Source organism: Arvicola amphibius, chromosome 12, assembly GCF_903992535.2.
Source record: "Arvicola amphibius chromosome 12, mArvAmp1.2, whole genome shotgun sequence".
Taxonomy (NCBI): Eukaryota; Metazoa; Chordata; class Mammalia; order Rodentia; family Cricetidae; genus Arvicola; species Arvicola amphibius.
Window position 1 is genome coordinate 84,159,592 of NC_052058.2, and position 16,454 is coordinate 84,176,045.

Here is a 16,454-nt window from a genome sequence, read left to right on the forward strand (position 1 = left end):
AAAGATTGTCATCAAAGAACTATTCGGAGGGCTCAGCTGCTGGTCCACACCAAGCTCACTGCTGTGGGCTCCCTCCATAGCCCAGGAGGATGCCACGTGCTTGAAACATCCCTATGAACGTTCTAAGGTTGCTCACACGCAGAGCAGAACACACAGAGACACACAGTGCGGGGGTTTTAGAAATGAGACAGCTTCCAGTTTTTCAGTCGGGGTCTGAATGGGTTTCGAATTAGAGTTTATCTTAACTTTCCTTGCGTGCCTATTGGATGTCGGCATTGTTGTAGGGGTAGTATATGGTACTCCAGAGAAGACCCACTGTTGACACGATTTCTACGGGGGTATAGCCACAAGTGTCAGAAGTGCTGCTTTGCAGGGTTTGTCTTGCTTTGCCCCTGCCTCCACTTCACTCCCTTCAAGCTGAAGGCTGCAGTAGAGTGGAATGGGTTGCCCCTGTAAAACTGAGACGTGTCTTGGGAGAGAAACTTCTACCATCAGCTTGGGAGCCCTCAGGGCACAGGGCTGGTCTTGGCCATGGCCTCAATGATGCAGGGGCACCTTGCTTTAGGGGGCAGCGAGACGGGGAGCTGAGCAAGAAAAGCTCCCTTTTCCTCGACAGAACTCCCCCTGGGCCCTGAGCTGAGCACACACTTTCTCCAGGAGCCAGTAAGAGCAGGACCTAGGGGCGTTTCCCCGGGACCATAGAGGAGGGAGAGAGGAAGGACCAGGTTGGGAACTTTGCACACCGGGCACTCCCCCCCTCCCCGCCCTATACACACCCCAGCGCCCTCCCGGCAGAGGCAGTGCCCTTCAGTTCGCGTCTGAGCTGCGGCCTGCTGAGTGGGTGGCGCAGGGCAGGGGTGGTATATCCTGTCTGACGGAGGGCGGGCCCCGCCAGTGCCTACGGAGGGACGAGCCGGGGCGGAGGCGCCAGGAGCAGCAGCCGGGAGCCTTCACGCGGACCAGCGCTCTATGGCCATAGGGAGCCGCTGAGAAGAAAACACGCGCCCGCACCCCGCTGCACTGCACCCCGCGCCTCTTGGCTCCCTCGGCCCGCGCCCACCGTCGCCATGAACCACTCGCCACTCAAGACCGCGTTGGCGTACGAATGCTTCCAGGACCAGGACAACTCCACGCTGGCTTTGCCCTCCGATCAAAAGATGAAGACCGGCACGTCGGGCAGGCAGCGTGTGCAGGAGCAGGTGATGATGACTGTCAAACGACAGAAGTCCAAGTCTTCGCAGTCGTCCACCCTGAGCCACTCCAACCGAGGTAAAGGCGCGCGGCGCCCACGGGACGTGCGTCCGTCCCTATGCGCTCCTGTCCGCAGGTGGGGACTGAGCGTCAGCTTTCCCCGACCCGGGGTCTGCGAGGAATGACCACAGCCCAGCTCTCAGGTCATTGCCACAGCGTGGACTCGCCCGCCTCCTGCTATCCTGCTGCTGGAGTTTGAACGCGCTGTAGTCAGGCTTGGTAGCTCACTGGGGGACACCGTTGGGAGTGAGTCCACCCTGTGGTTCAGGAGCACGCGCTGTGGGTCAAAATGGATAGCTCACGTGGGGGAACATTGCGGGGAGTACTTTTCGAGAGAGACTTGAATCCAGAGGGCTCTCTTTTCCCAATCCTGCTCTGGGGGTACCAAACCCGTATTATCCTGAAATGTTTGTCCTGAAGTCCCAGACCTAGCGTACTCAGGCTACCTTTCCCAGGCTTTGCAATCACCGGAACCTTTAGCCAGTTTCCACCCAGGCGCAGAGGGACAACATTCATGGTGGACGTGGTGTGTGCAATGAGAAAAAAGAGTGACTGAGTTACTGTGATCGAGTTTCGATTTAGGAGAGGCACTATGGGATGGGGAAAGAGTCAGGGACACCTCCTCCCACAACTAGTCCCTGAATTTCCCTGCCACTTTACCTGGACTCTGGAACCAAACTGCAAAAATGCAAATCTATTAGAAGTCTATCACAGGGCCAGTGTTCCTATGGCAAGTAAGGGGTCCGGGTACCTGCTCTCTTTCTCTGATAGCTAATACAGAGCCTTTTTCTCCTGACCCAGCTTAAGTAGAAAAGTGTGAAACCGGAAGTGAATACCGGCTGGGGTTGGGGGAGTGGAACATTCATAGTCTCAGCTGAGCCTACTTCACCAGTTTGGGCTTCCAGTCCTGTCCTCATCCCAGGGTCTGTGAGTGACAAGGCCTTAGATTAGGGGAGGCCAGGAGAAGGGCTGAAGGTGGAGAGTATACCTGACAAGCTGTTAATGTAGACATTTTAGAGTAAAATTTTCATACAAAGACTTCTCAGTGAGAAATATGCCAACCTTTGGTTATCAAACATTATCAGCAAAACTATGTGTTTCTTTATTTTTATTATTTAGCTAAATTGAGTAAAATGCTAGCAGTAAGAGGGCACACTGAACCAGTCCAGGTCAAGTAGGGCATGCTTATTAGAGACTTTAGGAGACAGTGAGGGGCAGGGGCCAGCGACAAAGGAGATGGACTTGCCAGTTCTCCAGTGTGTCCACAGGCCCAAATTCTCTGCCCAGGGCATGTGTTCTTTCCCCTCTGTTCCCTGGCGAACTCTTTGTAGCGCTAAGGGAGAGAAAATGGCTGTCAGCTGACTCTGCCACCTCCCACACCAAAAGGCTTCGCTGTTCTGTGTGCCCTTTGCCCTTGTCTGGACTCCTGGCTCCTGCCCTACAGATGCACACTCCCTGGCCTCTCTCCCCTTTTATTTAGTGCCTTTGTCATTGCTTACTAGCTTCATTTGAAAGCAGGTTTGGAGTGACAAAGGGCTTCATCCAGCCACAGCCCAGGGCACAGCTTAAGGCCACCCACTCTTCCCTGGCACATGCTTAACCTTGCCCCTTTCCACCCAGCTCCACCACCCTCAACTCCCGGCCCATAGAGCCAGGAACATCTCAAACTGGGTGCGTGGCCCATCGTCTCTTCTCCCTATCAGCGTGAACCCTGTCGTCTCAGAATGCTGCTTCTAGCTTGGTTTTTGTGGGTAACCATCAGATGGTGTCTCTACTAAAGGTCCCCCAAGGGGATCCAGCCAGGTGCAGGCTTAGGGCTGACTCTGATGCCTCTTAATACATACTTGTCCGGTAGCCCGCCTGAGACTGGCCCTGTAGGTGTGTCTCCTCTAACCTCAGCCTCTGGGGAGGTTCCCAAAGGGGGCCAGTTTTCCCAGCTGGAATAGGCGGTTGGGGCACTTGAACCCGGTGTGTCTGGTTTGTCTGGCTTTGTTTTCATCAGATTTCTCCGTCCTCTTGAGCCGAAACGCCCAAGCATTCTGTATTTGCTTCGTGGGCCACTCTGCTCTCTCTTTCTCCTGGTGATTTCCATGCCAGGAGCCTGCTTTCCATCCTGGCAGAGACCAGTTGGCAGCCGTGGAAGTCCTCTGCCCCTGAACACTTGACTTCTCAGATAGTCTTCTTCTGGAACAAAGCCATGGTTTCAATGGATCTTGAGCTCCTGGCCTCATATCCAGGGACTCTCTGGTTAGAACCCAGCTCTAAAGAAGGCTGCCCCAGCCCAAAGGGTTACTTGGCAGAATAGCCATTTGCTCCTTGTGTCCCTGGTGAACAATCAGGGACATTTACCCACATCCCTGGTCAGACCCTTGTCCACCAGGTCCACTGTTGTCTTTTTTTTTTTTTTTTTTTTTGGATGGGGGATTGAGCTGTTAGGGGCTGGAGAAGGAATCTGGCACTATTTAAAGCCACATCTCTACCTGTTCCCTCTTGATTCATGGTAGATGAGGTTTTTCAGCTTGGTCATGAAGTCCCCAGGAGGGCTGGAGATTATGCAGAGGGAGGTAGCTATCTACCAGTTGGAACTGGCCTTGAAATTGCTTTCCTGTATTCTCAGGGTATCTCTTCATGTGTTTTCTTTCTGACGGTGTGGGAAATAAGCAAATTGTGTTGGGATGGGGGAGGGTCGGGATGTCAAACCTGCTCAGCAAAAGGTCTTTGCTAGGCGTTATTGACGTCCCTAAGGGTGGGGGAAGCCCTCTGGTTGTTGACGGTGATCTTTGCTATGAGGGTAAAGGACTGTCAGCCAGTTACGCCTTCCAGACTTATACAACTCATTGGTACAGCTTACCCCACATTTGATTCAAGAACAACAGCAGACATACAGGGCACACACAAAGTTCCATAAAAGAGGCTCCCCTCTATTGCTTCTCCCAAAGAATCCCACACGGCCAGCATTTGAACTGCATGATGTTGCCTACCTAGCTGTCTGTGATTCTAAATTCCCAACTTGGGCCAGAAGTTCTCCCTTCTTGGAAGTCGTATTTCCCACTGAAACACAGAGTCTTTATTCCCTGTGTTCAGAAATTGGAGTTTTACTGGACTCATGGGGGTGCCTGCTCCGCTTACAAACTTCCCGCCTGCTCAGGCTTCACAGCCCCATGCCAGCTCCTCTGAGCTATGAAAGGGCAGCCTTGGGCGGCCCTGCCTTTGGTGACTTGCGTGTTTGTATTTGTCTGTATCTCAGCACGATCCCCTGCCCAAGGAAAACTCTGCTCATCCCTCTCTTCAATGTTATCCTTCCCTGGCCATGGACCTTGGGCCGACATCACGGCGGGGTTGTTTTCTCAGGCGCTAAGTGGAGCTGAGAGATGTGTAAAGGGCATTTGTGTTTAAGCTTGTTCCGGAGGCAAAACATGCTAATTAAACTTCAAATGAACTAATTCTGTTTCTTTACCATTCTTGGCTTGAAGTCGGGGTTTTAGCCAGTATTTCTGTTGACCTGTTACAACACATGCAAAAATGTGGCCTATCTCAGGGTGTTTTGTAGCAAACACTGCTTGTTTCCCTGGATCCCATCCTCTCCCATCATCGGCAGAGTTTGTAAAAATATCCTGAAGGGTAGAATGAGGGAGCAGTGACCACACTGCCAGGTAACCTGCCTGGTGGGCTGCCCTCCCCAATTGTAAATACTAATGTGTCATTTAGTCTAAGTTTAAAAAACTGAAAAGTGCTTCTGTGAAGGGCTATGACTTCTAGAAGGTGTATGATGCTTGACCATAATAACGCGGAAGGATGTCAGATATCCTTATTGATATTCTTTGTAGGTTTGTGTTATATACATGTATATACATTCTTCACACGTTTATACATGTTGTGGACGTACAGTTAATCTATACACATGAACACACACAATTACATATATACACATGCTCCGATATACATGAATACACACACATATGCCCACTTATATGTACATGTGACACATGCTCATACACAATACAATATACATGTGCATATGCATACAAACACCACACTCGTGAATATACACTTGCCTGCATACATTTAGGGCATGCACGTATGTATACGCGTAGATATTTTACATTACGAATATATCTCCACACGTGAATACACACATTTACCATATACATCTAACCACAGAGACACACACATGCACTGATACACACATAGCACATAGCCTAGGCATGTACACTCACCACACCTGCAGCTTGTACTGTGGCAGGAATCCAGCTTGGCTATTGCTGTTCTCTACTATGCTGTCTTGGGCAAGTCACTGCCTTTCTCTGGGTCTCTGCAGCTGTTAGGAATTGGGTAAGATCATATCAAAAGTGCTCTGTGCCCTTTGGAGCTAGATTTACGATTCCCTCTCTCTGTAAAGGCTTTGCCCAAACTTTTCTTCAGCTGTCCTGCTCTCAAGGCCTCCTACTTGTCCTGTGTCCCTAGTAAATATCCCAGCTAGCACACAAACGTAAAGTTCTCATCCGCTAATCTCAAATTTAGCTGCTGGCTGGAATGGCCTGGGAATTTTCACAAAAACAAGTACCTAGGTCCTGCTGAGATTCTGATTGAGTCAGTAGGGAGGGTGATATAGGAAGTGGTACTCTAAACCCTCAGCTGATTCTACTGTGTTGCAAAGTTCGGAACTGTGATCCCAGTCCCTACCCTTCACTCCTTTCAAACCAGCACAAGGATTGTAGTACCGGACATGCTCCCCTAATGGAGTGGCTGCTAGCGATGGACTCTACTCCTGACCACAGATGAGGTCCCCTCTGGTCCTTGCCTACTCTAACCCACCATCCTGCCTATGCCGGGTCTGTTTCCACAGAAAGCTCCCATGCTCCACCCATGTGTGGGTTCTCTTGTGGCTACACAGATACCATCAGAATGAACAGGCTCTGTCAGAGCTGGCCCTAACCATTGCTAGGCAGAGCCTACAGGAACCTTATGAGGCTGAGAAGAGGGTTTCTAGTGAAGGCAGCATAATGTACTTTGGCTTTTCTGTTGTGTGCATAGCCCAGGAAAAGGCCAAGAACCATAGTAGAGTGCTTGATGAGATTTTATTGAGTTGTTTGTCCTTTTGGGGATCCTGGGAGCTCCAAAGAAGGAGAAGAAGCAGTTGACAGTGTCTCCTGTGGCCAGGCAGATGCTTAGGAAGCAGGCTATCCCAGGTCCTACTGGGACACTTGTCCGTCCATCCTCACAGTTCATTCCTCCCTGGCTCTTGAATGTCTGGAGAGAGGGTACTGTCCCGCGCTTGCAGACACATTATTGTCTCATTTAAATTTCTCTGTCTGTGGCCCTAGCTGTGGGTACCATGGATGAAGAGAGAATTTTTAAAGCTGAAAAACTGTAGGCTCTTTTTTTTTGAGATCTTTTTATTGAGGAATAGGTGAGCTTGATTAAGGTATAGAAGAAGCAAGAAGACACATCAACCTAGAGATATAGACTTCCAGATAGGCTTCCCTCTGACAAGTCCAGGTTATCAAAGTAGAGAGACTTAGGAGAAGGGAAGTAGAGGAGTTTCAGGTGTCCTCTGCCCCTGAGGGCTGCCTGTTGTTCAGGCGAACTGTGTCCTGTGGTCCTATTTGATGTAGAAGCTAGACTTGGGGTTGGGGGTTACATGAATCTAGCTCAAGTACAAAATCCCTTGCTTAGGGAGCTCCCAGTTTTCTGGAAAAAGGTATACAGAGGTTCACGGATCCGTGCGCGCGCGCGCGCGCGCACACACACACACACACACACACACACTCAGTTGTACAGGCCGCATACTCCAGGAAACATACCAGCCAGAATAGATAGAGCAAGAACAGTCATTGGACCCAGGGCTAATGTGATTGGGATGAAGGTTTGGGGTATCAAGAGGTGGTTGAGATCATCTATAATTGAGTTTTGTACAGAGTATTGAGTGCAGAGAACGGGGTGACTTAAGCAGAGGAGGAGTACTTCAAATGCAGGGTGTGTGACCTGTTTGAAAGCTTGCAAGTGGAGAAGAATGAGCTGCCCCTCCTATGTGAGCCTGCATGTGCCCACATGACACAGGGCACAGATGAGAAGTTGATCAGGGCACAACTGTCCTCACTACAGAAGACTGACACGGCTTCACCTAAAATTCTGTGGTGACACGGACTGAGATAAGCAACTCACACAGGCACGTGTGTCCCGACGATGCCCATGCTGAGAGAGCTGCCAGCTTCACTGAGAAAGTCACCGTCATTTTTGCTCGTGGCGAATGGCACCTATGTAGAGAACAGTGGGAAGGCAGGCGCCTGTCAGGAAGGAAAATATGATTCTGAGGGGTGAACCGATGTTCAGTCTTTCCCTTCACTTCCAGAGCAGAGAATCCTTCTCAAGGAGGTGGGCTTGAGCATCAGTAATTTCATGCTACCCCCCTCTTAGTCCAATTAGCACTACCCTCTGAGAACCGTTGGGATAAAGGAGGCCCTGACTGATAGAATTCTGACTCTAATTCCATTCAGCATTAAATGGAGGTGTTGAGTCCCTAGAGGGCAGAGTACCTTTCCCGTGGGACTGGACAGGAAAGAAACATGGTACCAAAATATCCTGCTCAGGCCAACTAGGCCAAACCACAACTAGAGCAGTGCCTAGGACAGAATCCCTGGGAAAGAGGAGCTTTCTATAGTGCCAGGAGTGCCCAGTAGTAGAGAGAGTAGAGGCGTGAAGTAGAAATGAAGCAGATGCACGTATGGCTAGCCCAGAAAGGCTTCCTAAAAGTGAGTCTGGGAGAAGTAGAGAGACCAGGTGGAGAGCGAGCTATCATGGTCACACTGTGGAGGAGTTCTATGTTCTTGCTGTTGAACTTGATTTTTAGAGGCTGTGGCTTACCAACCAGACACCCTGGGGTCAGGAGAGAGGAAGTGGTTTCTGTGTGTGAGCAGCAGTGTCACAGAGGACACTCACCTCTACTCCCCGACTGCTGCTAGGTGTGATTCCAAATGTGTCACATCTCTGGATTCCTCTCCACCTTCGCAGTCCCTGCAGCAGAGCGTATACCTTCTGCCAGGAAAGCTGTGCTGCCTAGCATCATGGCTGCCCCACTCTCACGGGGAGCCAAGAAGCTCCCTAATTGCAGATAGGGCTTGAAGGATGCCTTCAGAAGTTGCCTGGAAGGAACCAACCGAATGGGAATTACAGCTCAGAGATGTTTTCGCCTGAGTCATCGTGAGACATGGGAACTAGCTCTGGGAATTATAGAGCATCGCATCCTCTGCTTCCTTCTGTCCACGTGTCCACGTGTCCACTTCTGCCTCCATGGCACAGTTCCTACTTCTCCTGGAGAATGTATAAGAGGGCAGCCAGGCTGGTGAAGGGCATGAGAAGGAGAGATGCTTATATGACCTGTGGGTGTCAGGTCATGCTGGTAGATTCCCTCCTGCGGGGGTGGAGGCCTGGGTGGGAGCCTCCAGGAGATGGTTCTTAAAGTAGGAGGCCTCCCTGGGGCTTTGTTGAAGTATCTGTCACCACCCCAGAGTTTCCATCTGGAAGTAGCTGGCTGACCCATACCTGCCCTTTGAGGAGAAATGCCTGCTCAAGAGATGAGAGCCAAGCAGACGCTGGCCTGCCAAACTTTAGAAGAGATGATGGACAGGGGCTGGATCAAGGCGGGTGAGACCTGGATGTCAGCTCCTTGGAGTCCTGATGGTATTTATGCCTGGCTGTGGCCCTTTCTCTGGTGACCGAGTCCACAGGATTCTCCTTGTTCCTTATGAAAACAGTCTATCCAGAAGAGCAGCTGCACTTTGGACAGGGTCGGGAGCCAACTTGCTGTAGCTGCAGAGGGCTGGGAGTCATTTAGAGGCTCTATGGATCAGGCAGCATCCTAGGACTTCGTTTTTAGGGGAAAGCCTGGATCTGGGCCCTATGGGGTAGAATTCTGGGGTTCTATGGATGGAAAAGCCCCTGAAACGACCCTGAGGCAGGAGGCAGAGGAGGCAGGTGAAATTTACTTGTTTGCCCATCGTCTTTGGAAGCTGAACTTTATCTTAGAGAAGGTTTTCAGGGTGCCACTATAACCACAGAGCTCTGGGAGTGTATGGACCATTTAGGACAATAGAAACTGCTTCTTACAGAAAAGAAGCTGAGGACCAGAGAAAACCTGAGGGCCAAGCCAGGATCAATTTTAACAATTAGGTTTCTGGAGCAAACTGTGATTGTCACAGTCAATATCCCTAAGTCCCATTCACCCTCTGAGATGAGGAAGGGGAATCAAGGGAAATATCCTTTGCTGTGGGCCTGCCACCAGACAGAGGAGATGGCCCTAAGCAGGATGCTGGCCTGATTCTGAAGTACCTATCTTGTTCCCAGGGCAGACAATTTGGTTCCCAGGAAATGACCTAGAGCTATGTGGGTGTGGCAAAAGTCTAAGGGCTTATGGATTCAAAAGACATCAAGGTCCAGGCCCCTCCCCCTTAGACAGGATTTCTGATAGGGGATTCCAAGTATCACTTTAGACAATGGGGTGCACATCCTGCACATCCCTGTCAGAAGGTTCTGCGTGCTCACCCAGAGGACACATTAGGTGAGAGTAAGCAAGCCTTGCTATGGATATACAGGCCAGAGAACCATGGCTGACCTTACATAGAATTCTCAGTGTAAGCCAAGGAAATACGGACACTAGGTACCACATGACTTGAAGTACAAGGGCAGGATATATATATATAGCAGAGACAAGAGAGATTGTCTTGAGCAGGGCTGGTCAGTAAGGGGTTCCTGAAGGAGATGAGGTCTTGAGCCTGGCTTTGAAAGATGGGATGAACGTGGTAGCTGTAGCCCAGAAGAGAAGACAGATTCAGCGTAGAGAATGACATGTCGCAGCGAGGCGTGTTTCATGACATTAGGATCTCAAACAGGCATACTTGCTTGAAGTTGGGGTTGTGTTGTAGGCCTGCCCACTCCCTGCCATTCTGTGAAAGAAAGAAGGAAGATCCGTCCCTGCCACGAACCTCAAATCCAGCCTGCTTTTTGTAATTCAAAGCCACTTTGCCGCTAATAACCCTAATGACACTCTGTCCTCCCTCAGAGCCTGTCATTTGTGGATCTCCAAGCACTGTGAAAACATTAATTAATCCTCAGTGGGCCTTTGAGGTTCATCTTTGCTCCCCCTTTACCAGCGGGAGGACCTCAGAGAAGGAAGGGGCAGGTTACCTGATCACCTGTGGGGGCTGAGCTCAGGTTGGAACTCACAGTCCTGACAGGAGCGGACTGAAACAGTGTGCGCTACTGTGTGGCTCTGACCTTGAGGCTCTGGACCTGGAATGTCGAGACCCTGCCTTCCTCCCCCGAATGGGAAGCTCATCTTTGTGGAACATGGACTGGGACTGGTGATTCCCTGTGCTGGAACTGCCATTCTGCAAGGCTCTCCAGGCCCGTTCCTGAACTGTAGGTCTCAATATCTTCCAAGGGATCTAAGAGCCCCTCTTTGTGGCAGTTTGGTGGCTTGTTGCTGGGCCCTGGCTATGGAGGATGTGGAGAGAGAAGGTCTTGGGCAGTAGATGACCAGCCATTCTCCACCCTTCCCCAGGAGCTCACTCACGCTGCTTTTGTCCATGGAGGTGGTGACCCTGGACGTGGGTGATAGCGCGGGAGCAGGGAGGGGTGAAGATGATGCTCATCCTTGCCCTAACCTCCCTACTCTGCCCTCCAGGTTCCATGTATGACGGGCTGGCCGACAACTACAACAACTATGGGACCACAAGCAGAAGCAGCTACTTCTCCAAGTTCCAGGCAGGGAACGGCTCGTGGGGATATCCGGTAAGGAACTGCTTCCATTCGGAAAGATCTAGAATATCTGCGAGCACAGTCTGGGGTGCAGAAAGCTTTCACCGGTTGCTCAGAAAGAGAAACGCAGACTTCAGTCAGTAAATGAGAGCTGTAGGTCTGATCACGGCTATTAGGTTGGCCATTGCCTCACAGGGAACTCTGCGCAGTCTCCTTTGATGCTGATTGGGGATTTCTGGGTATCTCCAGTGAGAACATTTGAGGAAAAGCATTTTACAAGTCTGTTTACCAATTTTTCTGATTTTGATCAAGGGGATGTGAAAAGTCTGAATCCTGGAGGGTCTTTGTACACAGAGGTTTTCTTTCAGGGAAATCAGTATTTTCCCCTTTGTGTGTGCTGATGGTAAAAGAAGGATCCAGAAGGTCCCCTGAGAGCAGGAGATCATGTCCATTGCAGCAACTTCTGACAAGGCTGCCTTGGCTTGCAATCGAGCTTTGCATGATTTTACTAGTCAGAGATGATTGGGTTCAAACTCAGGCCCTGCCACTCACGGAGCATTGTGTCTTTGGGTTTCCATTTCCGGGTCCCAAGTTCATCACAAACAAAGTAGATATAACAAAGTCTTCTTGGGTTATTGTCAAGATTAAATGAACTAATATACATAAAAAGCAGATTACAATTTGTAAGGTTTAAAAAAATTAATGTGGGTGGAGATAATTCTAGATCCTTTAATCCGGTCCTGGCCGTGTTTCTCAACACCCTCCACCCACCTGCCCGTTTGCTGAGCAGAGACCTGTGGGGCTGGGCTCTGTACAAAGCACTACACAGGTGCTCGGGGTAAATCAAATGGAGCAGTATTTACTTGTCCTTTTCCTAAACAGGGGACACTGGTAGCTGAGGTGTCCCAGGGTCCTCAAATTCCATGAGCTCTGTTTTTTACTTTTGCTAATTTTACCTCTAACCTGCATTGCTCTTGGAAATTCTTGTGTGCGGCTCAGGGATAAAACATATGCCTCCACACAAGGCTGTGGTTGGGTCCTCTGGGGGTTCCAGGATCAGCAGCATCTTGTTGTGAACAGATGATCACAGATGTCGCTCCAAGTTGGATCCTGGGGTCCTGTACAAAGAAGGGGGCTTTGGGGATGTAATGTTTCTTCATTGTGGCTTGATTTCCTTTCTTTGTCGGTTTTGCTGCTGCTGACTGTGGAGGATGTACCTTTCATGAATGTTGTAAGCTGGAGACTAAAGAACGACTCAGTCTGCTACAAATTCTCATCCTTCTTGGCGGAGGGGTATCCGTTGTTGCTCTCAGTACAGCATAAATTTAGTTGATCAAACCAGATAAGCTTACAGAGCCCTCAGAGATGTGAAATGGCTTTAACACAAAAGATGATGTCCACACAGATTCAGAAAACGCCTTAGTAATGCAGAGTAAAGGGATTAGCTAAAACCCCCAAGAGGCTAACAATTGGACCTACTGATCCAAGTGGATGATGCTAACATTATGCATGTTTGTGATCACACTAACAATATACGTGTTCCGTGTTCCCAGGCCAGACCTTAGAGGTTTCTGAGCTGTTTCCACTCTCTTCTGTGACTCTGGATAAAACTTGTAACCATTCTGGGCAACAGTTTTCTCCTCCCTAAAATGAGACTGATGGTACCAGTTTATCTACTTCATTCACATGTTGATATCATGCTCCATTAACTATGTTATCAAACGGAGAGTGTTACCATGGAAATGAGGAAGGAGGTGTTTCTAAAATACCTCATATGGCTTGTGCCTCTCTAACATCTTCTTCTAGATAATTAATCCTTAGTTAGCTCTCTTGTCTTTTAATGCTCACAAACAGCCCCACACCTCCTTGTGCCCGCTTTCTGACAACCACTGAAAATCCCTTTCCAACCCTGCGCCCTAAGGCCCATCCCTCTTCACTCCTTTTGCTGGCAATGCTGCAGACATGACTCATGACAGGGTAGCTGCTGAGGCTTGTCCCGTCTCCTCTCAGTTCAGGAGAGGCTATGGGAACAGGGAAGAGCTGCGCACACACGAGGATTTGGCAGAGGGAGGGAGGGCAGAGCGGAAAGGAAGTGGAATAATTGATATTGGAGTCAGACATATAATCAGCTGAGCACTGAGGAAAACGAAATGGGGTCCGGATAGAGAGAGAAGGAGAGTGGGAGAAACGGTAGCAATGATCTGCGGTGTGAGGTAACCCCATCCCTGTGGGATTTTCCCATGGTTGGTACAACTGGCGTGGAATGTTGTGTTTCCCACCCTCTGGTGAAACCAATATGGCAGCCCAAGGCAGGGACTACAGGAGGAGGGTGTGGCTCGTCTGCATGAGCATCGTCAGCATTTTCCCGGGAGTTTCTATGAGCTGGTTAAGGACCATTTCCTACAGATGCGTTCTATTCATTTGCTCAGTCAGCCAGCTGGCATTGAGCAAAGGCTGGGCACGGCATCACGTGAAGCAAGCTGTGGATGAAACAGCAAAGGTTCCCTTCGCCCTCAGTGAACTTCTAGTCAAGCTGGGAGAAGCAAAGACCAACAGAAATAGAATACAGATAATCTCTGGACTTCTGTTTCTGCCCTGGAAAACCGCACCAACATCCTACCCAAATGTTTCGGGAACCTGTAAACGTTTTTTAAAGGCGCTACTTTGAGTGTGTTTTAGAAGCCATATGGCTTCTTTCTGAAGATGGCTGGTGTTATAGTAGAAGCAGCAATGCCCACTTCGAGCACGCCATTTCTCAGAGTTGGTTCCAGTCCCAAATATCACACCATTTTCAAATTCCAAGATTTTACCACTAGTGAGTAAACATTTTCTTTACATATAGAGGGATTCCACAGGCAATTCTAAAAGAAAATTTTTAATGATATTTTGAAATCCCTGGTGTTACTTTATACTCTGTATCACCAGCAGCCTTCTAATTTAAAAGATCTTTTGTATTTCATCTATGACCAAGTGTATCACACATTCTAGAAAACTGACTATAAAGAGTCCAAGAACAAAGCTTAAGATGAAGGAATTCTAACATTTAAAGAAGCATCCAGGGGCTTGAAAGACTGGTCCAAGGAAACCATTTGCTTCAGCATCCCTCTTCTGACTGTGGGTCACTCTAACCTCCCTCTTTAGAGACAAGAATTTTCCAGAAAACAGCATTAGAGCCCCAGAGTCCTCCAGGCCTCCAGAAGAGGGAGGGATCGTGCAATGAGGCAGTGTCCCCACCCCTGACACCTCGGGTGGGCTGTTGCTGTCCAAGGTCTCTGCGTCAGAGCAGGGGCTTTGCATTTTACAGGTGAGGAAACGCAAGCCCAGAGTGGATGAATTACTCACTGAAGGTGACACAGGTGTTTACTAGGATGGCGGCCTAGATCCCCGACCTACGGCCTGCTAGCCCGGGAGCTTTGCTTCCCTCGCTCTAGGTGCTTGTACTCTTTGTGGTACTCACTGTATCAGTCTCCACAAACCTCTGCGTTTGAGGGACTCACAAGAGACCCCCAAATCCCAATCCTTCAGTGCCTCGTCCCCTGTCTTCTAGCCAAGCCCACTCTCCTTGAGGGAGTCTAATGTCAACAGGAGAAGGAAGGGAATAGGCGTATTTTCTCTGCCTAGACTCAAACTCTGTTTACTTGGCAATACTTATTAAATTGGGGGGGGGGTAATAGTAAGCTTGTGGGATAAAATACAGCAAACAAATGTGGGACATAATTGTAATGAGAAAATTTTAAATCTGCGTTTCAAACACAGCTATGTGTCCTGTGTCCTCAGGTCTGGTACCCTGGGTTGTTCCTGCATTGAAATATGCCTTCATAAGAGCTCCCTACTGGGCTCTGATCCCAAGCAGAGTGATGTCAAGCTGCAGCTGTTTCGAGTTGGGAAATGGAAGCCTTTGGCCCCTCTCAGTTGTCAGTATAGTGGGTGACTTGAATACCCTCCTCTGGGTCAGGTGGACCAGATTGACGAGAATAGAGAACTGGGGGTATTTGGAGAGCATAGATACTCTATTCTAAAGCTGTGCACAGTCACTGTCCTATGGGTCTGTACCAGATACAGCTAGAGATTTTCTTGTTCTGGTGGAAGCTTCACCCCAGCCCCTGACATCTATAGACCCAAAGAGGTTGGGATGTTCTGGTGGAAGCGTCACGCCAGTCCCTGGCATCCATAGACTCAAAGAATCTGGAATGTTCCGTGGAAGCTCCATCTCAAACCCCTCCCCCATCTCTTTCCAAACTCTGAAGCATCCCAGAAAGCCTGCCAAATGATGACCCCACCCCCCAGAGATGCTCACTCCCACAGAGTACTTAAACTGCCTCCTAGTTTTCAGGTCTTCCTTTCCCATCTCCTCTCTGCGGGGCTGGAAAATCATCCAGGAGCATTGTATCTGTTAAACCCAGGGTGTTCCTAATTCATTTTGATTTGGATTACTGTGTCAGCGGAGAGGCTTATGAGGGTGCCAAAACTTTTCCCTTCTATGTTTAAAGCAAGAAACACATCACGAGCATTGAATTATTTTGAGAGTTTATCGGGTAACATGTCCTTTGGATCTGCATTGATCTTGCTCACCCTCCCCAGGATCTGATCTATAGGGGTGAGAAGTCATGTCGATAACACCAGCCAGGGGTTCTGAAAGCAGGGTGAACCGTGATGGCTGTCATATTCAATCACAGACATGCTCAGTTAAATCCAGCTTGGTAGTCCTGAGGTGAGAATCTCCAGGAACATAAGGAGAGAGACCCCTGTCTCTGTCCTGGATCTTTCTCCTTGCTGCTTCGTGTTTGTTCCCATCATGACAGAGTCTTGTGGACTGTGAGAGTTTCCCCTGCAAGAGAACCAAGTCTGTTCATTCTGGGGCCAAAGCAACCGGTGGGAGCCCCTGGTACAGATGGGAGGACGGTAGCTGTATTAGACTTTTGCAGGAAGTAGCAAATCGGAGCACAGTGGTTCCTCTTCTGTCAGAGTTACACTGTGGATTATGCAAAGTACTGGGTTGTGAACACCACAGTGCAAAGAGGTTGCCAGGAAAGCATGGCAGGGCCCTTTGTCCCGAGAGCAGTAAAAAGAGACTTCCCTTAGTAATCCACAGTTAACGGAGGCTGTGCCCCAAGACAGCATGATGGAGGGGAACAAGCTGCAGGCTTGGCTCAGGAACTTCAGCCCACATTCTGGCTCTCCACTTGGTTATTTGTGTGACTCCAGACACGTTCTTTTCTGCCTGAGCCTCCGTCTCTGAAATGAGGGAAATCTCTTTCCCAGAGTAGTAAGGGCTATGTATACATAGCTATGTATACTTCCAATACAGCAATTCGAGGCCTGGATTCTACTCTCAATTGGACAGCCACAGGTGAGGGACCTGAAGAGGCATTTGTTTTTCAACTCAGAATGAAAATCTTTGATTGGCTCTTTGCCAAAGGCTAACATGGGGCTCCATGGAGCTTGAG

The 16,454-nt window shown here is 49.4% G+C and overlaps 1 protein-coding gene across 2 annotated transcripts in view; it reads left to right on the top strand.

Moving 5' to 3' along the window:
* Positions 1-1,067: 1,067 nt before the first annotated feature.
* Positions 1,068-16,454, top strand: part of Pkp1 (plakophilin 1) — a 41,885-nt gene continuing 26,498 nt past the window's right edge. For both annotated transcript variants that reach the window (XM_038350025.1, XM_038350026.1), the window contains exons 1-2: positions 1,068-1,269; positions 10,934-11,040. In XM_038350025.1, coding sequence (XP_038205953.1) covers positions 1,068-1,269; positions 10,934-11,040 — 309 coding nt within the window. The remainder of the gene's footprint in view (positions 1,270-10,933; positions 11,041-16,454) is intronic.